This window comes from Esox lucius, chromosome 7 (genome assembly GCF_011004845.1).
Source record: "Esox lucius isolate fEsoLuc1 chromosome 7, fEsoLuc1.pri, whole genome shotgun sequence".
Lineage (NCBI taxonomy): Eukaryota > Metazoa > Chordata > Actinopteri > Esociformes > Esocidae > Esox > Esox lucius.
Window position 1 is genome coordinate 28,513,861 of NC_047575.1, and position 25,511 is coordinate 28,539,371.

General features: G+C 42.1%; 1 protein-coding gene across 2 annotated transcripts in view; it reads left to right on the top strand.

The window, feature by feature from the left end:
- tmem132e (transmembrane protein 132E) overlaps positions 1-25,511 on the top strand; it is a 289,644-nt gene that overhangs the window by 211,028 nt on the left and 53,105 nt on the right. The window contains exons 1-2 of one of the 2 annotated variants that reach the window (XM_010870842.3): positions 4,858-5,506; positions 6,667-7,606. In XM_010870842.3, the coding sequence (XP_010869144.2) occupies positions 5,413-5,506; positions 6,667-7,606 (1,034 nt within the window). In that variant the 5' untranslated portion in view covers positions 4,858-5,412. Of the gene's footprint in view, positions 1-4,857; positions 5,507-6,666; positions 7,607-25,511 lie in introns of those variants that run through there. The other variant, XM_013134527.3, reaches the window with a different exon arrangement.

The window sequence follows — 25,511 nt, forward strand, 5'->3', positions numbered from 1 at the left end:
ATCACACCAACAAATGTTTCTTTGAAACCTTTATGAAAATTGCATTAAACAGATATTCAATTTTCTTTATGGTAAAAGATTGAATACTTGGTCTGGATTGGTCTTAACCAAATTGGTGTGTGGTAACACATCATGCCAAGATCAAAAGATCTATCCAAGGCCTTCAGAAGAAACATTACTGAGCCCATGAGTCAGAGAGGGGTTACAAAGACATTTCCAAGCATTTCGAAGTACATCATTCTAGTGTCTGACAGATCATCTACAAATGGAGGAAAGTCCAGACAACTTGCAATCTACAAAAGATAGGTAATCTCCCCAAATTCAGTACAAAAGATGACTAGAAGATGCTCATAGAAGTCTCTAGACCCCCTGGGTAACATCAATGGAATGACAGGTGTCTCAGGCATCTCAACGTGAAAGTGCTGTCAGAAAGAGACTGCAGAAACTAGGCCTACATGGGAGGTCAGGAAGGAAGAAGTCTCAGCTCTCAAAAAAGAATATCAAAACATGATTGATGTTTGCCAGACAACACCTGGGTAAAGTCTAGAGCTACTGGACTGGTGGATTTGTTTGGCCGCAATGCCCAACCCTGACCCACATTTGGCGAAAACAAAACACCGCCTTTGAACAGAAGAATTTCATACCAACTGCAAAGGATGGAGGTGGTGGCATTATGAATTGGGGCTGCTTTGATCTGTCCGAGGGCCTGGCCAACTTGCCATCCTTGAGACAGTCATGAATTCCATATTGTACCAGAGAATTATTCAGGGGAATGAGGCCAAGGGGTTGGTAAGTTGCTGTTGCATTTCCCCTTAATTCCAGCCTTCAACTGTCTTTTGGCTTAGCTGACATTAAATGCAAAAGTTAACGCTATGGAACTTATTTTGCTACATTATTGAAAAATGCTTTAAAAAAAATTACCTGTTGTCATAATGTAGGAGGACCCTATTTATAACAGAATCAGGTAACATCACACTGTCTGAGTTCAAAATTGACCTCTGTGGGTACATTTCTTTTGAATCTACAATCGAATAAAGTAGGTATCTGATCAGATAAAAACATACCTACTTTTAAATAACAAAAGCATGGAAAAGGGATTTCAGTGGTGGCAGTGTTGCATAGTGGTTAGACTAATCTTACCAGTAACATAAGGTTTGCTAAATCGAATCCTAGAACCAGCAAGGTGAAAAATGTGTTTTGTTTTGGCTATTAGGAAGAATGAAATGTCAAAACTGCATGACGACATGTAGGTGCTTGGAATCAATAGGGATTACAAAAATAGCATTCAACCACTCATGTGCTGCCACAACAACACCTAAACTTTCTGTTTTAACATAAAAAATGATCATGCAGATTGATCTGGCACATTAATTAGATTTTTAATGCTTAGACTAAAAATAGCCGCTTTGCCTCTTTTTAAAATCTTTTTTTTTGTTTCTGATTAAAAAGGGATTTGTGTGTAGTGATTGACTGATTGAAATATGAAGAGCGTTTTCTTAACTTGAATACCTAATAACAAATATATATTGCGCAGTGTAAATAAAAAGCTTTAAGCATTTAAATTTTGATTGAAATTCTCAGACAACCGAGACATTGTTATCTCAGTGAGAATTCTGTGGTTCACCTTAAACGCTCAGGCAACTTTTCCTTCCCCGTCCTTGAACAGGCATTTATTCACTTCCCTGCATTGCCCTCCATCTCATTTCTCTGCATATTTTAAGCTACATCGTTTGGCTCATAATTCTCAATGTCTCTGTTTTGGCTGACTTTGGCTTGCTGCTTTAGTACCTAGCCATTTCATGGCATTAAAAAACAGTGTAACTTTAAACAGACTTCTTTATTATAGGTATTTTCCACATAATTCATCATTAAGTTAGAATATTTTTCTATAACATGTCCGTGCTTCAGTGGCATTTTTCACAGAAACTGTGATTTGCACATTTCAAAGATGCATTCTGTGTAGCAAATCCATGTTTTTTTTTATTTTCTGGTGTGTGTGAATTACTTGCTGGGTTCCAACCCATCCAACCCTCTGTTGATGATTCCTTTCATGGGGTTGTGTCTGTGGCACCTCGTTAATTTTCAGATGACTGTTGAGCGGCAATGACTCGGAGCCAGTCTGTGGCAGCATGGCAAATGTTGCCCTATTCCCCGTAGAGCGCCCCGGTCAACCGTGCTGCGCTATGTAGGGACTAGGGTGCCACTTTGGAAAGGACGAAGAGTAAACAAGAGAACTGGTAATCAAGTGCCACCAAATAACAACTGTATAGTGGTAGAACCCACTTTGCGATCCCAGCGGCATGCGCAGGTGGCAAACTTAATCTCCACTGGCGAAAAGAAAGAAGACGGGAGGCCAAACAAATATGCCAGTGCCCTTCTCCAAAATTATGTGTTCTGTCCTAGATAGAAGTTCTTATTTAGTTTTGACTTCCAAAGACTGACACACGTGACTAATGCACATTAAAAAAGTGGAGGCAGTGATATTATGAGGCAGTGGAATTGAAAATACAGTTTGATTTAAAATTACCAAAACTAGGTCACTGACAGGGCTTTAATTATGTAGAAGTACCCTGAGGTCCAGACATGTGGGACCTCAGTGGTTTTGAATCTGGCCCACTGCTCTATAAGCTAATATTGTCTGTGGGATGGATTTGTGCTTGTGCAGAGTTTGATCAATTAAATCATTATGGGTTTAATGGACTACATTTATACAGTTGCAAAAAGCCATGCACAACAAACCCAGTCCATAAGTTGCAAACAGTTGAGAGCAGCAGCGTGATTCACATCATTAGGAGATATTCATTTTTTATTCCTACAGTCTGTCAAATGCATTTTATTGCTCACGTCTCTGACTTGAAATCAGAATAAGGCACATAACACATTTAAGTGTCTCTTTTTATTTTTATGTTATAGGATTCAAATATCTTTGCTAGTAATGTGATGGATTAGAGATATATCGTTTGTAATCTCTAAACGTGTCATACCAACCCTGCATGTAGGAAGGTTTGCTGGGGAATGATGTCACTGTTTTGGTACAAATAAAACATAGAATAATTACAAATTTGCTCTGGTTTGTTTTCCAGATAGTGTGCTGTGCTGTTTCTGTGGCCTAGTACTCAGACATGAGACACCAGATGCCTCAAAGCAAATACCAAGATGCCAACTTTTTTTTTCATGCAAATCAACTCATTTGCAACCGATGTTTGTCATGCTAACTCCTATCCAACTAATGCAGCAGACTGTCTGAGTTGTGGCCATTGAACAAGGGATTAGCATAAAGTAGCGAGATCAAACAGATCTAGCGGTATGCCATTCTAGACCTCTGCCAATTATGAAGGTTTCACTGCTGTCTAATTTAATAACTTTTGTGAATTAATAAACCTTCTAAAAGTAAAGATGGATTTGATGAATCCTAACAAGTTGGAAGATGAGAGACAGCCTATATAGAAGGATATTTCACATCAAAAGGGCACATTGAAGATTTACAAAAATGACTGTATAAGATAAATATTTCAAATTCTAAGCTATATTTTATGCTCAAAAGGTTGAAATTATGTTATACTAATACTTTTTTTCAGAGTAAGATCATTTTTAAGAAGTAACAAAAAACGTTAGTGGTCAAACATAAGTGCCGTGGAATGGTTTATAACCTATGCCAATGTGATCTCCAGGTTATAGCATTCTTGAAGGAGGAGAAATGTTACCAACATAACAGTGTATACTATGTTTAAGGAAATAGTCCCAACCAAAACAAGCAATAGTGAGCAGGATGTTTCAGTAACCCCCATCAGGGAAAGTACTCTGTTAGATGGAAAGAGCCCTGAGGTGATGCTCGCTGCTACACATTTATCTTCCCCACCCAACAGATGTGTATCATGTTAACGGAACATACAAAAGGAAGAGAAGCCACTCAATTTGGCCCTTAGGTCTAATAGGAAGCCAAATGGTGATGGCTGGCTGGCTATCAGGTTTCCTGTTGTACATTCACTGATGGAAGGAGGGGGAACTGTACAAGAGCAATCGGTTGTGTGCATTACGCATGTTTAGAAGAGATGAAGAGACACTCAAGCAGTTAATGTTGTCTCGTAATGGAATGGCACTGCTCTGTTGAGATGAAAGTATCATGTGAGCCCCCTTAAGAGGTACTTCATTGCCTGGCCTTCAGACGGTTGCAGTCAAATCTCACTGTTGGAGCACATCGTAGGGTTTAGACCGCCCGGTAGAAATGCACTCATATTCCTCAAGCCGATATGCAGAATAATGCAGTAGTCTTTTAGTAGATATGGTACAGCGCTGAAAAAAATCTGATGAAAGAAGTAGAAAATGATTTCTGTTTAATTTACTGATGAGGATATAAGTGAAACTGTTGGCCAACACACACATCTAATTCCCGAGTGAAAAATACCCTTAATATTGTATGAAATGTGGGGTGGGGGGTGGCATAAACAATGATTTTCAATGTATTACACTTAATTAGTGTTTTGTCAGCGTTTAAGTATCTAACGTTTTTTTTTTAGGTGTCCCAATTTAAATACTTACTTTCTATGATGTACTTTTCTTTTTTATTGAATTAACTCTATTTACTTGTTAGTTGGGTAGGGGAGACGTAGTCAGAATCCCCCAACCTTCCTGATGTATCCTCGTTCTCTATGTCAGGGGACCCCTAGCAGAAGGAAGCAGGAAAGAGAGGAGGACAGAGAGAGCTAATTCATTAATGATCTTTACCTAATCCCCCCCTTTCCCGCTCACTCTGCCTGAAGGCATTCAAGTAATACATCCCTCCCCCATTCCCACCACACCCCTCCCCTCTAACACACACAGACATTCACTCACTCACACTCTGGCTCACACATAAACACGAGAGCCCGTCTGAACATGTCCAGTGAGAGAGGATGAATCACTCTGAAGACCTTTTTTTAGTATGTTTTTTTTTTTGCGCGTGTTTGGGTGTTGTATGTTCTGTTTAAGGCCTGTTTTGTGAATGCTGGCTGAGAGCTAAAATTGTGATTATAGACAGACTAGGTGTGGCGAGACAGGGCTTTGTCTACAGCATTAGACCCAGGCTAGCAAGAAGGGGTTTGGTCTATTAGGGGCCGCTGCCGGAGTGAAGCTGCATGTATGGACTCGATTTGAAAGAGCTTCTGTGAGTTTTTTCTATGGACCAAAACGGCACCAAAGAGAATAGAAGCACAAGTTCAAGAACCTCTGTGGATTCCCCACAGCCCTGTGCTGCAGTGCAAACTAGTAACTCAATGCGGAATCTCTATGGCAAATATCTGAGGAAATGTAGCAGCGAACATTCAAGTTTTTGTTACTGTTACTTGAGGACCTGTTAACTTGGCGTCTACAAACTCTCCTGATGATTGGATATAATCTTTTAAAAGACTACTTGAGGACATATACTTTCAATGAATGACCATTTGGAATATGGGACTTTTAATCTCTGATTTGGTCTGTCTGGAAAGGATCTGGCACTTTTATGCCCTGTTTCTGGCGCTTCTGATAAGTATGTCACATCAATTCTGTTTCTCCATGACTTTATCCTATGCCTGAGCAGGGTATGTTTTATCACTTAAGGGTGTATGTTTTAATTTCCCTTTTTCCAGAGTTGGTACTTAGATAACACATTTGAGGGTTTCTTCTCACTTTATTTAGTCTGAAATGAACTATTTCATTTTTACATTTTGTCTTTGTAAATGTCTTGTTCTTTCAATCGTTAGCTTCTCATTCAATTTTAAGACTGACTTGGTGTGTTATTGAACTCGAGGAACAATCGATTAAGTATGTGTTGTCTAGCTGTTTATCTTGTGAACAGCATATACAATAAAGCTCAGTGTCCGTGTAGCTTGTTAATGTGTACATCCTGTTTCATTGCATGTAATGGACAACCTGCCTTCAAGCCACTTGACACATACTGCCCCTTAATCAAATGATTAGTGTTCATTGAACCGTCACCTTTCACCCTTTTCTGACTGGGTGTGAATATAACAGTAAACAGTAGGGATTTCTCAGTTGGATTTTCTCACCACCTCAGTCCTCTGTCCTCCTTTTTTAAGAGTATATAGGGAAGGGGAGGAGGCATGGAATATGAATGGTAATGAAAAATGTGTATTGAATGAAAGGTTCCTTTGCTCGTCAACAACTAAATTAAGTTCACATAGTTGAATCACAAAGTAAATTAGTAAAGTATTAGAAATGTTTTGGTTGTGAAATACAATGAAAATTGGCATATTGTTTTAAAAGGTTTTTAAACTCCGAAATGTTTCTAGTTTTCATCCTCTCTCTAATCAGGATGTAATTCTGACCCAGGGCACCATATCAGTATAATGAAGCAGGTCGATTTTTTGGGGGGGGTCCTACAGGACCCCTGCACATGACTAACCTCAATGAAAGCTGGCTATTGAGGAGTGGAGGGCACTCTTCCACTAGCTTACTAATTAATTGACATCTCCTTGACCCCTCTACAACTTATCATTTCTTTTGTCATGGAGGAGAGAGGATTTTTTATGGATCTAATCCAAATAGAAATCCCCAGTCTACCATTGCTGCCTCTTCTTATTTTCTCTCTTATTCTGCATAACATTCTGTTCCCTTCCTTTTTCTGTTGCAGCTGACAATGTTGAAATGTAAAGATTCTAACCTTTTTCTCTCTTTCACTTTGTTCAGCATTTGCAGGGAAAGTATTGCCGACCAGTTCAGATGTTCTCTTCAGCTCTTCGGCAGTCACTACCACGTCCGCCCCTCCAGATGTCTACCTCCCCGCCAACTTTAAGCTCTCCAACGCTCAACTGGCCTTCTTCCTGCAAGAGACCCGGTCCTCAGGCCAAAGCAATGGTCGCCCCATTAACGGACACCCTCTCCAGCGTTCTGAGAGCTTTGTGGTTTTTCAGACCAAGGAGCTTCCTGCCGTCAACATCACCTTTGGCCCGTTCGCCCAGGACCAAAGCCTGTCCAAGGACCTCCTTCAGCCCTCTAGCCCACTGGACATCCCTGGGTGGCTGACGGTCAACTGGAAGATACGGGCCTTCATCGTCCAGTCAAGGGTGTTCTCCAGCAGCCCTGTGGTTCATGTGCTCTTCTACATAGCCGGTCGTGACTGGGATGACTTCAAGGTCCAGGACAAGCTGCCCTGTGTTAGGCTCCATGCCTTCCGTGATGTTCGTGAGATCAAGACGTCGTGCCGCCTTCGTGGGAACCTGGCCCAGTGCTTGGCCCAGCTGGTGTTGCCCCCCGCCTGGTTCAATGCCAATGTGGCCCCCTTGGGCCGGAGGAAAGGCTCGAGTGATGGCATGGGCATGGAGCTGAGCGGGGAGACCCTGCAGGCTGAGCTGTACTACACCCTCCATGACCCGGACAGCGGAGGGGAGTGTGGCGAGAGCTCAGGCCGCAGAGGAGGATCACGGGGGGAGACGCCCTCGCAGCACCCCCTCCTCCGCATCGGTAGCATCAGCTTGTACCAGTCCAGCCAGGAGCAGCTGGTGGTGGATAAGCAGCTGGATAAAAACATGTTCTTGAGATTGCCAGAGAAGCCACTGAAGCCAGGCGAGACCCTCAACATCTTCCTCTACCTGGTACCAAACTCCACAGTGGAGCAATTCACCCTCAAGTAAGTGGCTGTTTTTATGTAATCTTTCCTGGATTCATCACATCCCCATTCCTTGCCTTTTTCAACAAAAAAAAATGTTTTGCGGTCAGAGGGTCCTTAGAACTTTTCATTCAGTGTAGTTGAGGTGGCATGGAATTACAGAGTGTGTGCATTCATATGGAAATATTGCCAATTCCATACATAAGTGCTGCACGCATCACTAACATAGTTGTTTATTGCCTTCGATTCCAAGGAGTACACTCACAGCAATTATGGCCAACAGATTTTTTTCTTCTTGAAACGAAGTCGCATAAATAATCATAGATTTTGTCCCTCTTATTAGATTCCTTTCATTGAGTCTGGAACATGTTCTTGTAGCAATTACCAAGGTTAAAATAAAAAAAAGATTTAAAGAACTAAATGTATTGAACAGATGTTTTCTATAATCATGAAACTCAAGACATTTTAAAGTATGTGTTTCTTAAAATTTTGTAGGGAGTAAAAACACACTTCTTGTTTGTATATATACCACCTTTATATTGAACATACTCGTTGAGAACTGTTGTACTCCATTTCCCCTCTAAGAGAGAGGCATAGCTACCTCATTTCCTAGCAATATCGATTCAACCAGCACAGTGGAGAAATTCAAGGACTATGTCATGTCAAAACCTTTGGAATCTCTCACGTAAGACTTGGCTCCATGAACATAAGACGAAGAGCATTCAGCAGCCTCCCAGCAGGGCAGGCATAATGGGTATTCATTGACATCTGTTGAAATTAAATTCCTTATGAGCTGACCCACTTCTAGTTGAATTAGAGCTTAGGGGATACGAGCCATGTCTCCTGTACCTAACCCCTTGTTTCTCACTGTTCTTCCTCTCCATCAACATAATGGAAGGGTTAGAGTTCCCAAATGAAATTATTATTTAAATCCATGAAAGCCTTGGAAAATGAACTTTCTTTTTCTACTCCCCTGAAGATGAGGAGGAGGGGCCTGATGTTAAGTGGTATCTGAGGCATGACGCTGAACCGCTTCGTAAACACAGCATCCCTAATCGTAATGGAAACTCTCAGACTTCAATTTAGGAACTTACTGTGAATTAATTAGGCTTCAATAACTCATTAAGGCAAACAGAAACAGGCAGTGCTATGATTTATGCAGGAAGGAAGATTTCATTAGTGTTATCTCCCCAGTTCATCATTAAAGACTCCTACTACGGTACACAACCAACCAAAAGTGTGTGTCTCTGCATTTGCCTGACTGCCAGGGAGGGTATATGTGTGTACAGTGGCTTTGGAAAGTATTCAGACATTTTCTTGTGATACAGAATTAATTAATTTTTACCATCAATCCACACACAATACCCAATAATGACAAAGCGATTTTTAGAAATGTTGAATCATGAAATGTTTGCCAGTTTATTATCCATCTGGTTGGGACAGTCAAGGACATTCAGAGAGTTGATCCGAAGGCACTTGGGGGTTTGTGGTGCTGAAAGTTGAATCTCCTCCTGCCTGCCTCCTGCCTGGATCAAGTTTTCTTCAACAATCACCTGAGTAGGACTAAAGTGGATATAAAAAGTCTACACACCCCTGTTAATATGCCAGGTTCTTGTGATATAAAAGAATGAGACAAAGATCAATCATGTCAGAACTTTTTCCACCTTTAATGTGACCTAGCTTGAACAATTCAATTGAAAAACAAACTGAAATCTTTGAAGGGGAAAAATAAAAAAATAAAAAACTCACAATAACCTGGTTGCGTAAGCGTGCACACCCTTCAACTAATACTTTGTTGAAGCACCTTTTGATTTTATTACAGCACTCAGTCTTTTTGGGTAGGAGTCTATTAGCATGGCACATCTTGACGTGGCAATATTTGCCCACTATTCTTTGCGAAAGTGCTCCAAATCAGTCAGATTGTGAAGACATCTCCTGTGCACAGCCCTCTTCCGATATCCCCACAGATGTTCAAGTGGATTCAGGTCTGGGCTCTGACTGGGCCATTCCAAAACGTTAATCTTCTTCTGGTGAAGTCATGCTTTTGTGGATTTGGATGTGTGCTTTGGGTCGTTATCGTGCTGAAAGGTGAACTTCCTCTTCATCTTCAGCTTTCTAACAGACGCCTGAAGGTTTTGTGCCAAGATTGCCTGGTATTTGGAACTGTTCATAATTCCCTCCACCCTGACTAAGGCTCCGGTTCCAGTTGAAGAAAAATAGCCCCAAAGCCTGATGCTGCTACCACCATGCTTTAATGTGGGTATGGTGTTGTTTGGGCTGATGTGCAGTGTTGTTTTTGCGCCAAACATACATTTTGGAATTATGGCCAAAATGTTCAACCTTTATCAGGCATTAGATATTTTCCCACATGTTTTTGGGGGACTTCATGTTTGTTTTTTCAAACTTCAGCCGGGCTTGGATGTTTTTCTTTGTAAGAAAACATCCGTCTTGCCACCCTACCCCATAGCCCATTCATATGAATAATACAGGAGAGCACACAGCCAGTACTTGTCAGAAATTCCTGCAGTTCCTTTAATGTTTCTGTAGGCCTTTTGGAAGCCTCCCTGACCAGTTTTCTTCTCGTCTTTTCATCAATTTTGGAGGGACGTCCAGTTCTTGGTAATGTCTCTGTTGTGCATTATTTTCTCCACTTGATGATGTCTGTCTTCACTGTGCTCCATGGTATATCTAATGCTTTGGAAATTCTTTTGTACCCTTCTCTTGACTGATATATTTTTCAACAATGAGATCCCTCTGATGCTTAATTCTGAACACAGCCAAATCCCCAGTTATAAGAGGGTGTGCACACTTATGCAACTAGGTTATTGTAATGTTTTTATTTTTCATTTTTCCCCTTCTAAGATTTCAGTTTGTTTTTCAATTGAATTTTTCACATTGTAGGTCACATTAAAAGTGGAAAAAGTCTCATCTTTGTCTCATTCTTTTACATCACAAAAACCTGGCATTTTCACATGGGTGTGTATACTTTTTATATCCACTGTATATTGTCCTACAATCTCTCAGTCCCTGGCACTGAGATGCATCCCCATAGCATGATGCTCCAACCACCATGCTTTATTGTAGGTGTTGTAATAGCCAGGATATGATTGGCACTTTGATTTTGCCTGAGGTATTGCTTGGCATTCAAGGCTAATTAATTGCTTTGGGTCTGATTAGACCACATCTTTTCTCTCATGCTCACTGACTTGGGTGGCTGGTCATATGCCTTTTGCTTAGGACTCTACCATAAAGGCTTGATTCAGTGCTGCAGAGAAGCTTGTCCTTCTCACTTGTCTTCCCACTCACACCCATTGTATGAAGAGGCATCTCTGCAGACCTAGACATCAAGTGCAGAGGTTATGGATGATTACCCAGAGGACCTACTGCGCACCTGGACAACTGCCAAGGCAAGCATGAACTTCCATGTGGAAAAGCATATAATGTAGGGATGCATGCAAGGCCATTCCCATAGGCCTTCTTTCGCTCTTAGTGGGGGATCAGCAACTGACAAACAGTCATTGGATTATAATTTATATGTATAAGAGGAGGAAGTGCAGATATAAACTGATACAACAGCATGATCCTCTCCTGTCCTGTCCCAGTGATTTATCTCCTCCCAGCCATCCAAGCTTGTGTGTCAGAATCCATATGTACCTGGGACAAACCCTTCACTGGCAAAATCCAAACCAGGCTCTTGGCCAACATTGATATGAAAGACATGGTGGAGCTAATCTCCAGCAAGCCACTGGCAGTTAATCCATTACTGGCCATCCACCTCAAACCCAACGTCTCGTCTCTTGATTGTGCTTGAGGTTATTTTATGGCAGCCCTTTGAGCTGCTAGAAATCCAGAACCACTTTACAGTAGCCCTTCTATGTTCACAAAGCGAGTGAGCCAGACACACCGCCTTATCATTTCACAAGTTGTGTCTACTATTTGGCCTGGGTTTTTAGGTTTCCTTGTTTACTAACTTCATCTTTCTTCTTCTGGCTTGATAATACTACGGGCTTTTGCTTGGCATAATTTCCTATAGATGTCCTATACAGGGAAGAAGAGTGTTACCACTTTGTGTCCAGTACTCACATCGCTTATGTACTTTTTAGCTTAATGCAAGATTGAGCAAATCTAACTGTTCTGTGCACCTCCTAAGGGAACACCCTCTCTCCTGGGTTACTACCTTTTGGTAGTGGCAGCTATCATTGGCCTATAATATAGAGGGCCTAAGGTCCCCCTTAACCAGAGGTAAAGCTACTTCTTTTACACTATTCAAGGGCATCGCCTTCTGAGATTTGCAAGGCAGCTTGTTGGGCATCCGTTCATACAGATATTAAGTTCAGCCTACCTGACGTCACTGCACCTTTATGTATTCTGTTGTACATGCTGGAGGCTCCGAGGGTTAGTACATGAGACTATGTGGCTTGGCCTGGCTTTTCGTAATACCGTTCATATTAAAACCGGATAATCTCATTTTCCGGCACAGTGTCCCATCTAAGAACAGCATAACCCAGGCATTTCTTATTCCCATGATACAAACCTTTTCAGCTTATTGTTATGGGAAGAAATCTGTTTCAATCTGTGTGAAAAATTTACTTCTGTGAAAATAGGTGAAACGACCTGAGCCAGCTGACTCAAGTTCTGAATTTAACAGTGCTTGAAGACAGCTATTGAAAGTCTCCAAGATTTAAAGAGTTAATAAAAAAAGTATTTAAATATTAATTGAATTTCAAAGATGCGTACCTCCTCTATACCTCCTTCTCTTCCCATCTGCTTCCATCCATCTCCTTTTCATTTATTCTCGCTTTGAAGGTCTCAGTTGTTATTGAAGTGGATCACATTCAAGGTGGTGAGGGGAAGAGATTTTGTGACTACTGGAAATTCCCTGTTTGTTTCCTGTCGCTCCCACTGAAACAGATGTATTTTTGGCCTTGTATGTTTGAATATGTTCTTATGCGTTTCGTCTTTTGTGTGTGTGTGGTGGGAGGTCTTTAATGCCCAGTTACCATGGAAATAATGAAAATTGAGTGCACGACCACACTAATCTGGCCCAGTTTGTCTATGTAACGCTTGTCATAACCCAGGAAAGCTATTATTAATTGCAGGAATAGTTTGAGGCAACTGTGTTTTTTTTCAGGTTTGAAAAGTCCATAGCCAAGGAGGGAAGGGAACAACATAATTTTGGCCTCCAATTATGATTCATGAATGTATTGTAGCGTAACTCATGCCGTGATACCATGACATTTCAATGAACTGTAAACTGCCTCATGTACACCCTATATATCCTTGGTGACAGTTGAGAGCCGTGTGAGATTGAGGAGAAAGTTTATAGAGTTACATTAAATACATTGAGCCATATTGTTATGCCTGTGCCCTCTAGTGTTTTTGTTGCCACTATCGAGGAACACAGTCACATCCTGACCCGGGCTCCTCTTCCCTGCGGCCCAGTGGCCGGCACCCTGCCATGTGTCCCCATCCTGGGCCCTCTCGCCTTGTTCCCACATCGTTGATTAGAAATGCCAGGGCTGCTCGGTGAAGAGTGAACGCTGATACGATGACTCAGGAGGTGTGTCGTCCTGCCATGGACGACTTGTCAGCCCACATCAAACAACACTGAGTCCCTGCGCTTATCCATGGTCATCTCTGATAAGGGCCAGGCAAAATGTGTTGTCTTGTGGCTTCCTCGTCTTTGTTTTGGTCTTTTTAGCCTCTCTAGACTATGGCTTTTTGGATTATCTCTCTGCTCTTTTTGTTGTGCAATAAAAAGGAAGAGCTACCACACTGTCTCAGTCACTCTCACTTTATGAGACTTACGGTTATTTATGATCCAGAGAATAAGTGTGAAGAAAGACATTTAACGTTCCCCAAGACTCAGGGAAATATCCAATTTGGATAGGCCTTGGATATCTAAACCATACGAACAAGATGTATGTGACATTTTAAATTAACTGGCCTTCACCTGGGGTATATGACACAGGGGTTTTGGTGTGGAGGATGTAGTGTCACTGTTCCCATACAGTTTTGGCATGTGACCATTTGTATAAACATCAACCTGTAAGACGACATTGTATTTATTGTGATAAACAGATCACCAGACCATCTTTTAAAATGGCTATTCTTAATGGAACCATAAAGGGAAAACAACTGTCACGCTTGACTAATGGTATCACGGGTAACTTAAGCACAGCGAGAACAATACAATATACTTAGCCAGTCTATTTGCTCTGAACGGAAAGATAGACATCCCTCTGAAGGGTTTTGCATTACAGAAAATTAGTCTTACAGTATTACTCAGTCAATGTCAATTTCTGTCCCTTTTATTAGATCTGTTCTATTAGATCTAGCAGTGAGTTCCCCCTGGTTATCCCAGGCGTTTCAGGGTTTTGACAAGACCACAATAAGAGTTGTATTTTCCCCTGCAGGCCCTCCCTGTTTACCTGTCCTCTATTTTATCTTGTCACAAAACAGGGAGAAATCAGACTGGCTTTTTTGACATTTCACATTTTACAGGCAAAGGATCCAAAGGAAAGTATCTTCCTGTAGTAATGAACACACCAATGCCCCGGGGAGGGATTCAGATAAGGGATTGCTTGACAGATGGATATTTTCTCGCCACTATATTTGATTGTAATTATGTATCAACCCTGGCAGAGTCTTTTGGACCCAGGCAATATAAACCACAGCTAAGTGTTTCCTAGCTGTGAAAACATACATTTTTTACTATTATTTACGTCACAACTTAAGTGAAAGGAGAGACATTACCTCCTATATTCCAGCACCCAGACGAAATTAATTGCTCTCCAAAAATATTTCTTAATTTTAACAACTGAACAATGCAAAACAGACCTACTTACAAAACAATCCCACATATCAGTCTCAGGCAAAAAGATGCAAATGTCCATCCTCAAGAATGGTTAGGGTCAGGGATTATGATTAGACTGAATTTTAACTCACATCCTTTGAAGTCAAAGTCATTAGCTTAACTTCCCATCCACACAATCCACAACACACTAGCAAACCACTTGGGCGTTTGAATGTAATACCTCACTGCCAGTAGATTCAGAATTTCATGTGATTTAGATGTTTACCCACCTGGAAACATTTCTCATATGGTGGTAAATTTCCTTGAATCCCATGAAAGGTCAATGTAGATATGCTTTCAACAGGGTTGATTTAGATTTCAAAATCAAACAGCAATGGGTATTGGCCTGTGGCAGATAAACTGGTCCGTTTATGTCAGTGATGTTACTACGTTTTGTCATAACAACCCTCCCCCCATTATGTTTTGGGAATTCACAGTTCCCACCTCTCAGATAGTCTCCGGTTTGGGGTGATATATACACTAGCATGAAATATTATGGTCAAAGCGAGTGTGTATTGCGTAGGCTGATGGTGCTAAAGCTAGTCAGAACTGCACTCAGGCTACATATGCTGCGCCGTGCCATGCAGTTCTTTGCCAGCGGGGATTGCATATTGGCAGTGTTTCCATGGCATTATGAGGCATGAAGCGAAATGAATACATAAATAAATGATCTAACACAGAAATGGTAATAGTTGGAGCCATGTAAGAAACGGGGCCAATCAAAAAAGGGAAATAAATGCGGACAAGGGTATTGTGGGCTGGTGACTATTTACAACAGATGGCTGAAGGGAGGGTTTTCAGGAACGTTAATGATTATAAAATGTGTTCGTCATATTTTCCGTTTGTTTTGGGGGCATTATCTGTGGCATATGCCAAGTCGCTGAAATCGGAATTGCTGCATGTTTTCTTTTTTGTTTCCTTGGCTTTTGCTTGATTTCTGCCTTCTTTATGGGGAGGTGATTTTCACACGACAGCTTTTCTTATCACTGGATGTGCAGTCCAAGTCCTTGGGTGGTGAAACGGCTAACATTGAATCAACAGTCCATTGTGTTATTAGTGTCAAAAATGAAAATACAGTGGCAGTAATATAATGCTTGTAAATAATAGACATGGTTGGTACAGCATCTGGTTGCAATGTCATACGATGTGTGATATTTCTAGAGAGAAAAATAACCACCGGTCTTGGCCCGCCTTATGACGAGGCTGAGAAAATCACTTTACTTTGGTGTCTCCTTGAAAGGACTTTTGTCACTGAAAAGTGTTTCGCGCAAGAATTTGGACACCCAATAGAGGTAGAGCAGTTTGAACCTCAGCATTTTCAAATGGAGAACTTTAAATGAAGCAAAAGGATGGGGGAGAAGAGGTGCAAAGTAATTGGAGCACATTACCGTAATTACCTTGACACTGACTCACTGTCCTGCAGTCCAGGGGCTTTTCCCAGTCAAAGCCTTTCAGTCTCCTTCCACCACCACAGCGCACACTTCCCTGGGGGCCTTGCCTGGGGCTGAGAGATAAGGAAGGGCCCATTTACATGCACACCGGCATAAGTTAGTCTCTCTAGAAGTGTGTGGCTGAGCTGGGCACATGCGTAGGCGCGTTATATTGTGTGGCCCACAGACGCCATGGCCCAGGCAGAGACATAAAATAAAAACTTTTTTTCACACATGGACGGACTCCAAACACACGGATCTCACACACCCGCACCCACGCACACTACAAAGAGACTTGCTAGTGAACACAGAATGATTCCAAGTGAACAGAGACTACAAATAGTCACAGAGGCACGAGGAGAGATAAGAGCATGAGCATGCAGGCATTGACTACAAGCAAACAGAGACTACACACCTACACCTGCTGAGCTACTAGCGTGCTCCTCGCACCAGGACAGCAAAAGGGAGGTTGGATCAAAGGGGTCACAGGATGAAGCCAGCCTCCCTCTGTGCCACATGGGGGTGTTGGCATCTGGCGTAGTGTACCACTCATAGTGAATAGGGTGCCATTTGGGATGGAGCCATCATTTACCTAGTACATGTACCCTGTATGCAGGTGTGTAGCAGTTGTGGTTTATGTGCTCTGTATTTAGTCAGCATGTAAAGTATAACGTTTGGACTGTGTGGGCCTAACCGTCAGAACAATAAGGCAGTGCCTTCGCCGGAACAGATTATATACCCCTTTCAAATAATATGCAGTTAGCTCTACCTACCAGGAAATACAACAGTCTGTGTTGCAGTATCAGAACTACACAGTCAAGAATTCTCTTAACTGAAGTAAAAATGATTATTATGAAGCCAACACATCCATTAAATTTCAATGAATGTAGTTTTCAGTAGCTCAGCTTGGAAAGTACATTATATAAACCAACAGCTATTATAAAGCACTTTAATGTTTGGGATCCCCTTCAACACTTATAGAATAAGCACGCAGTAGAATCCATTCCATTCCGAGCTTTACTGGTGCAGAACTCAATGACACACTGTGTAACGGCTCAATGGTCCCTTTTTTTAAAACAAAAAACAAACATTGCCCCTAAATTAAACAGCACCACACAAACTATTAGCTCCCCTCTCTCATTCAAAAACCAGGCTAACTCTTGAACATTATAATGCAGTGTCACAACAGCCTTCGAGGGGCAGAACAAGGCACCAAGTTGATTCTTTCCAGAATGTACAAGAAAATCCCTTACTCCTAATTTATGTAAGTCATGTTCATTATCATTTTTGCACACTTCCTACTTGGTTTTTATATTCAGACAAATGTTTAATTTACTCAGACACCCGCAATCCATTCAAAACTTCCTGTGACCCAAATTAATCAGTTAAGAAACACTAACAGATGCTCTTAGTAGATGCAGACACAACAGTAGATGCAGTAATTTTCATATGAAGTTCAATACATATAAAACCAACTTAGCCAAAGTTAACTGAGTTAGTCAGTTCTTTTACTAAGAAATATGTATGTTCAACTTTAGAAGATTTGCAACAAACTGCAATAGAGATGCATGATTCACTTGGCTTTTTCTATCCACATAAAAACCATGATACTGTGAAATATGAGTTGCCCTGCATACAGCTATCTAGCTGCCGTAAACTTCAATCATTTAATATTATTCACACAGTTTGAGCATTAGCTGAGCAGTTGCCATCTTCCATGTCTGCCAGTAAGATGGATGTTACCTTTACAAAAACGTATTTTCACCAGAATGGCAGCATGAATAGACAATATAAAACTGAATCCACATCTGAGACTGCAACTCACCCTCTCAGTCTATACAGCCATGCATTTAATTTCCATAATTTGCTATCCATCCCTCCCAAGCCAGGACACTCTTCACCCTCTTTACTCTTTACTTCGTTTTAGCATAATCAAATCCATCAGACAAAGATTGCTGGCTATTGGCTGATGCAAAACCTCACCACACATATCACACCATTTTCTATGTGGTGACGTTAGCCAAATGTGCCCACATTTTGAATACTCTGTGCATAATGTAGATAGTGATTAGCTTGATGTGACCCACTGCATGTCGATTTCCTAAATGGTGACAGTGTGTGAACTGTTTTGATTACTCGATTACCCTCTATTGACTGGTGACAGGGTTAGCTGGCAAATCTAGAAAGCTGAATACCTAGTATCTATCGTGAAAATGTGAGCACTGTTTGAACCTGGAAAAGGAAAATAAAGATTTGTGATATGACAAACTACAGGTTTCCTAAGTGCAGTTGTATACCATTGCATATTCAGCTAAACAGAATGTGAGGGTACTTCCACGGTTCCTGAAAACTGTGTGTGTACGTGTGTGTGCACACCTGTGTGTGTGTGTGTGCATGCACGCATGTGTGTATGTGTGTGTCCGTGGGCAGGGGGGTGTTCCAATTTTACCCGGCTCATCAACAACAAGCATTTGTGGTTTCTATCTATTCTTTGGGCCTCGCAACCTGAATTGGCCTTTTCATCCACTCTAGCTATTTCACTGTTGATATTTTCCTCCTCCTGCACTCGGATGCCGCTGCACTCCAACCCCATGGCAGACTAGTGTAAAGCCCCCACGATAGCTCTGACCATCAAGTGTGAAACACGTTTCTCAGTGTTTTTCCAAAGGGCCTTCTGTGGACGTTCCCTTGGCCTCCCTTGGTGCGAGGTCATTACACGAGTCTGATTTAAATTAGAATACATTTGGGAAGCCGGAGCCCCTTATTATTGATGCCTCCCAGCTAACTGGGGCAGGGTTGTTATGGCTGTTTCCGTTGCCCTCCCATCCTCTCTAATGGCTATTTAGCAGCAGCCTCTTAGCTATGTGGGGGAGCCATGACCCCCTTACCGTTTTATTAAAGTTATTAAAGCCCAATAGACAAACAGGAGACCCAGGGCAAAAACAGCCCTGAAATAGCTGATTGGACTCTCTCCCTTCTTTCCCAGAATCAAAAATCGGTCTGTGTGGAGGGAAATGTATATAAAAAAAATGTTAGTTTTTCAGTCAGAAGATACATTCTTTCGAAGGCATTGACATCTGTACACAGAAGTTCAGCATGGGGAGATCCCCACACGACACACATTGTGCTGAGTCTCCTGCAATCCTAAAACTCCCATTTGTTGTGACAGCAGTAATTTAAAATCATATCGAATTGTATTTGTCATGAACATAGACAATTTACGGGAGGTATAAAAGTGGCAGTAATATGTTTACTTGCTAGCTCCCTTTAACATTGTAGCACAATATCAATATGAACTAAAACGGCAAAAGATGTTCACGCGACTGCCATTGGCACCATTGAATTGCTTTGTTACTTTCTTTTTGGATCACGTTTGTCATCCATATCTTTGAACATCAGCCGGTAGCTTAATCCGATGGTCTGCGCTTTCAATTGAACATTTATCTGTGGTTTAAGGTCGGGAAATGTGTTCTTTTATTGTGTGCAATAGTCACTGCTTCGTTTAACTTTTGAGAGGAGCAAGCTGATGTTCTCTTCAGCTAGCCTGTGCCACGACATTTGCACACTCTAGTTGGTATTATTTACAGCAATGTTATCTTCAATGATCTTCTGCTCAAGCTTAGCTCATGGCATAACAATTGACTGGAATAAGATAGGGTTATAATATCTCCATTCTCTTATATCTTATTGAGGCAGACTAGATATTTGATTGATAAAATAGCAACATCTAGTTACGACTCGAACTAGAGGGAGGGGAAGGGGCACTTTTATTTTCTGTTTAGTGTTTTTGAATTGCGTAAGCGAGCCGGCCGAGAAGATCGACAGACAGACCGACCGACAATTGTTTAATAGTGTAGTGGATAGACACGCAGTCTGCCAGACAGAGGTTTGGGTATCAAATCCAGCCAGGGACAAAACACATTAAGATTAGTAGAGGATAAACTAAAACTTCACTTGTTACAAACAGCAATAGCTATAGTACGCCAAAAGTAAAACAGTCTATGGTTGTTACAATGGACAAACTGCAACCACATGGGTATCATCATGAAATCGCGTGAAGTGTAGGACTCTGTCTTGACCCACGCTACTCTCTCAGGCAGGAAGAGCGGTTTAGAGTGAGGGCAACGAAACATACTGTAAGTTATTTCTGTCACCCAACCAATACGCTTCACAGAACTTTGTGAAGAAAGAAGTTAACTCTGCGAAAAACGAACAAAAAATATTTATAAATAGTATAGATATTTTTCCCAGCACCGATTTTCTTTGAGTTGTATACAGAAAATGAGGATGCTACATCACTCTATGCTACTGCGTGGTGGTCAAAGCAGCAGTGTCTACACACAATGTGAGTTCACCGCCAACCTTTTTGCCGGACCGAGTGCAGTTTATGGTTAAATTGCGATGGACAAACTGCAATCGACATGCCTGACATCATAAATCGCTTGAATTGTTGGACTATGTGCCTTGAAACTCTGTTCTCACACTCAGGAAGAGCAGGTTAGAGTGAGGGCAATGAAACATACTGCTCTCTCCCAACTAACGCGCTTGATTGAATTTTGTGAAGAAATATGTTGATTGACAAAACAAGCTGTATTCATATTTTTTCCACCACCGATGTTCTTAGAGTTGTATAAGGACTAACAGTTAGTCTTCTTGTTCCTGGTCCTCTGTCCAGAAACAAGAAGTGTTTTCATAGGACAAGTGAATGTACACTGCTCACAAAAAATAAGGGAACAAGTAATCATTATAAAAAGGTTTCCTGTGTCTCCCTGGATAGTCTCGAGAGCAGGGAAAAGATACCAGGAGACGGGTTGTTACACGAGGAGAGCTGGACAGGGCCTTAGAAGGGCACCAACCCAGCAGCACTGGTATCTGCTCCTTTGTGCGAGTAGGAACAGGAGGAGCACTGCCAGAGCCCTACAAAATGACCTCCAGCGGGCTACCGGTGTGCATGCTTCTGACCAAACTGTCAGAAACAGACTCCATGAGAGTGGCTTGAGGGCCCGATGTCCTCTAGTGGTACCTAGGCTCACAGCCCAGCACCATGCAGCTCGATTGACATTCACCAGAGAACACCAGAATCGGCAGGTCCGCCACAGGTGCCCCCTTCTCTTCACAGATGAGAGCAAGTTCACACTGAGTGCATGTGACAGATGTGAAAGAGTCTGGAGATGCCGTGGTGAAAATTATGCTGACTGCAACATCATCCAGCATGACCGGTTTGGTGGTGGGTCAGTGATGGTCTGGGGAGGCATATCCTTGGAGGATCGCACAGGCCGCATTCTGGTCAACACTGCCCGCTCGGGAGGGCTCAGCGAGAACCAGGAATAAGTATTTATTATTTGTGTGATTCAATGTTCAAATGGCAATTTATTTAGTTTTAGGCTCTGTTAGGCATGTAACCTACAGTGTCACTCACCGGTGATCACAATGATCTCTGAAACATTCTTCCATGCATGAATTTCTAGGCTTATATCTCTGTATGATGTCAAAGACGCATCATAAATAATGGGCAAACCGGACACCGCAATAGCAAGTTTCTTGTCCATGTTTTAAGCTAGTGAGCGAATTTTAAGCTAGCGAGTAGAATAGAGAAGGGACTTCAAAATAATATTCCAAAAGTTCCTGGATGGTCTACTATTTCCGGTGTGTTTTCAGAGTATGCATCCGTCCATTTTTTGGGGGGTAATGTTGACCACAACCCCTTGTGCAGTAAAAGAGGAGGGGTTTCCACGATTCTCTCGTTTTTTCACCCAACGAAAAAGTCTGTTGTGGTCACCTATATTGATAGTTATTGCATCAATGTCATTCACATATGAAAGAAAAACAGTGTGCCATGAAATTAAAAGCTTTGGCAGTGGGAAGTTCGACTTCAGTCTCACTAGCATGGGCTCAATTCTTATGACTTTTCCAATTAGTAAGATATTAGTATTACTGGCTTATAAGCTTTTAAAACGGCCAGTGGCAATAGCCATACATAGATGTTATTTGTTGTTGAAGTAAACTTCATAAGAAACATTAGTCAGTTTAACACAATGCTTAATGGTGTCACGATAATATTTAAACTTGGCATGATGTTGAAGCGTGACAAAATGATCTCATGTTGAGACAAAATTCTAAGACAACTTAGTATGTCCCATTCAGTCTCAATACTGGCATACTAGCTTACTATATACTAAACAGTGCGTACTTCATCACCTGTGACATACGTACTTGCAGTATGTACAGTGGGGAGAACAAGTATGTGTTCTCCCTCGGTCTGGGGCTCCATGCAAGATCTCACCTCGTGGGGCATCAATGATCATGAGGAAGGTGAGGGATCAGCCCAGAATTACACGGCAGGACCTGGTCAATGACCTGAAGAGAGCTGGGACCACAGTCTCAAAGAAAACCATTAGTAACACACTACGCCCTCATGGATTAAAATCCGGCAGCCCATGCAAGGTCCCCATGCTCAAGCCAGTGCATGTCCAGGCCCATCTGAAGTTTGCCAATGACCATCTGGATGATCCAGAGAAGGAATGGGAGAAGTTCATGTGGTCTGATGAGACAAAAATAGAGCTTTTTGGTATAAACTCCACTCGCCACGTTTGGAGGAAGAAGAAGGATGAGTACAACCCCAAGAACACCGTCCCAACCATGAAGCATGGAGGTGGAAACATCATTCTTTGGGGATGCTTTTCTGCAAAGGGGACAGCACGACTGCACCGTATTGAGGGGAGGATGGATGGGGCCATGTATCGTGAGATCTTGGCCAACAACCTCCTTCCCTCAGTAAGAGCATTGAAGATGGGTCGTGGCTGGGTCTTCCAGCATGACAACGACCCGAAACACACAGCCAGGGCAACTAAGTAGTGGCTCTGTAAGAAGCATCTCAAGGTCCTGGAGTGGCCTAGCCAGTCCCCAGACCTGAACCCAATAGAAAATCTTTGGAGAGAGCTGAAAGTCCGTATTGCCCAGCGACAGCCCCGAAACCTGAAGGATCTGGAAAAGGTCTGTATGGAGGAGTGGGCCAAAATCCCTGCTGCAGTGTGTGCAAACCTGGTCAAGAACTACAGGAAACATATGATCTCTGTAATTGCAAACAAAGGTTTCTGTGCCAAATATTAAGTTCTGCTTTTCTGATGTATCAAATACTTATGTCATGCAATAAAATGCTAATTAATTACTTAAAAATCATACAATGTGATTTTATGGATTTTTGTTTTAGATTCCGTCACTCACAGTTGAAGAGTACCTATGATAAAAATGACAGACTTCAGGAAAACCTGCAAAATCGGCAGTGTATCAAATACTTGTTCTCCCCACTGTAGTATGCAATTTCAGATTCAGCCTTGAACATTTCTCAACTCTCAACAGTCGCTGCCGCTGGGAGATTTTATCTCAGATCGTAGCTTCACCCACTGTTGCTGAGGTTTGCTGGCTCTCTTTAGACATGAATGGGAGCGTTTCTCTTTGTAGCACCAGCGAGTGGGCAGTGTGTTCGTTGGGTTATGCCCAGAGTCTTCAGTAACTATTTAGACATCTCTGTGTGCTCTGCCTTCCCACAGAAACATAAAAATATATTTCAATAGCTTAATTGACATTCACCAACATAGGTAAAGTTACCGTTGTCTGGTCCACTTATGCCGCAGTTATAGGTTGACACAGATGTGTCAAAAATGCTTGTTCTGGGGCTTAATAAAGTATCCCTTGCTTCTAACAGAAATTAAGAGAGAAAAATGATGAGGAAAATATGAAATTAATGTATACCTGATGAATCAATAGAAAGTGTTCAGCACTTGTGTTCATGATATAGCCTACATGGGACAGAAGCGTGGACTGAATGTGTTCCTGTAGTTACATTGAATGTGGGTGAGTGAGACCCATGAAGAGCATTTGTAGTTGTGTTGGTCAATTGTTAGTGTTCACGGATGAGCTGAGTGTGTTTTTTTACATGTGAGTGTGCAAAAGACTCTAAGGTGCAGAGCACTGCTACATGGTAGCACTGTGAACAAGCGGGAATGGAATCGAAGAGGATAGTCTCAATAGTGTATTAGAAAATGTTTGTGGGGTCGTCGGAGACAATTCTTCAGTGCCTTTGGGGACTGGGACGATGACAGGTGGAGACAACCTACTGGTAAAGGGAAAGGCTGGATATGACCGTAAACCCTCCCACTAGTTCATCTATGTAGGCTCTGAGGACTTGACTTTCTGTCTGGGCCAGCTGCGTTGTGTTAACCTGCTTGGAAGTCCTACTCATGTTGTGCACAAAAACCCACAGTCCACTTTAGCACAAGGGGCTCTCGTAAAAGGCTCAGTGTTGTTTTCCTCAAACGCCAAGAAGATATTTAGGGAGAGTGCAGATGTCCATTACAAGGCTGGTTATTTCTTTATAATCAGTTAAAGTCCCTGCCTCATTCCTCTCATGTCTCTCATGTCTGACTTAATCAAAGTTGTGACTAATTTGTACTTATGCTACTGATCTTTTGCCTCTTTGATTGGTTTGCGAAGGTCATGGTTATATGCAGTGGTGTGTACTTCCAGTTTTGTGAGGATGCTGCTACAGTATTAATCCACAGTTTCTGATTAGGACATGTTTTAATAGTCTATGTGGACAACATCCTTCATGCATCTCTTGATATAACGGTAAAAGGTTATGCTTTTACCGTTATATGCTACATATTTTCTCGCCAAAGGCCTCTAAACATTCCCCAGTGCGCCTGGTTCAAAACCTTTCTGTCGCATAGATTTGACTGCTCAGACCAGTGATCTACAGTCCTCACCACTGGGACTTCCTGCTTCTGCTTTTAGGCATGGATGAGCAGAACGAAGGCATGTTTTTGTTTCTTGAAAAAAATATGCAGCACAATATTTCTGGGAAGGTACTTTTGATGATCTAAGGCATTTCAGAAAGTAATTATACCAATATCAAGGGTTTTGATATTGGCAAACAGCTTTTGGTTAGCCTGTGTGAGAGTAGTGGAGCCTGGTGTATGGCAAAACAGCTCCTGGTTACCCTGTGTGGGGGTAGGGGAGCTCAGTGTGTGGCAGACAGCTCCTGGTTAACCTGTGTGGGGGTAGGGGAGCTCAGTGTGTGGCAGACAGCTTCTGGTTAGCCTGTGTGGGGGTAGGGGAGCTCAGTGTATGGCAAACAGCTCCTGGTTAACCTGTGTGGGGGTAGGGGAGCTCAGTGTATGGCAAACAGCTCCTGGTTAACCTGTGTGGGGGTAGGGGAGCTCAGTGTATGGCAGACAGACAATTGGAACAGACAGCCATGTTCCAGCAGATGTCCCCAGACCTTAGGCTCAGCGTTATTGTGCTGAGCAGTCCCTCAGGGTGTCATATTATGTGGTGTTGAAGACTTGGATAAGAGGGCCAGGTGCTCTGGGAGTTAGTGGAGGTATGTGGAGGAATGCACCGGGGAGTATAAATGTGGGATTTTCCCAATGTACTGCCACTCATTTCTTTCAGCTGCTTGGTATTTGGCCAAAAACATTTGGGTAATATGGTCCAAGCACAAAGTGAAACATAACTCCATCAGACTATGTGGTCTTAATTGTCTTGACTTCATGCTGATGTTTTTTTCCCCTTAATGTCTATGGCTTCGACATGCTATTGTTAGATTTTGTTGCCTTAGATGATGTGTGCCTGGAGCATT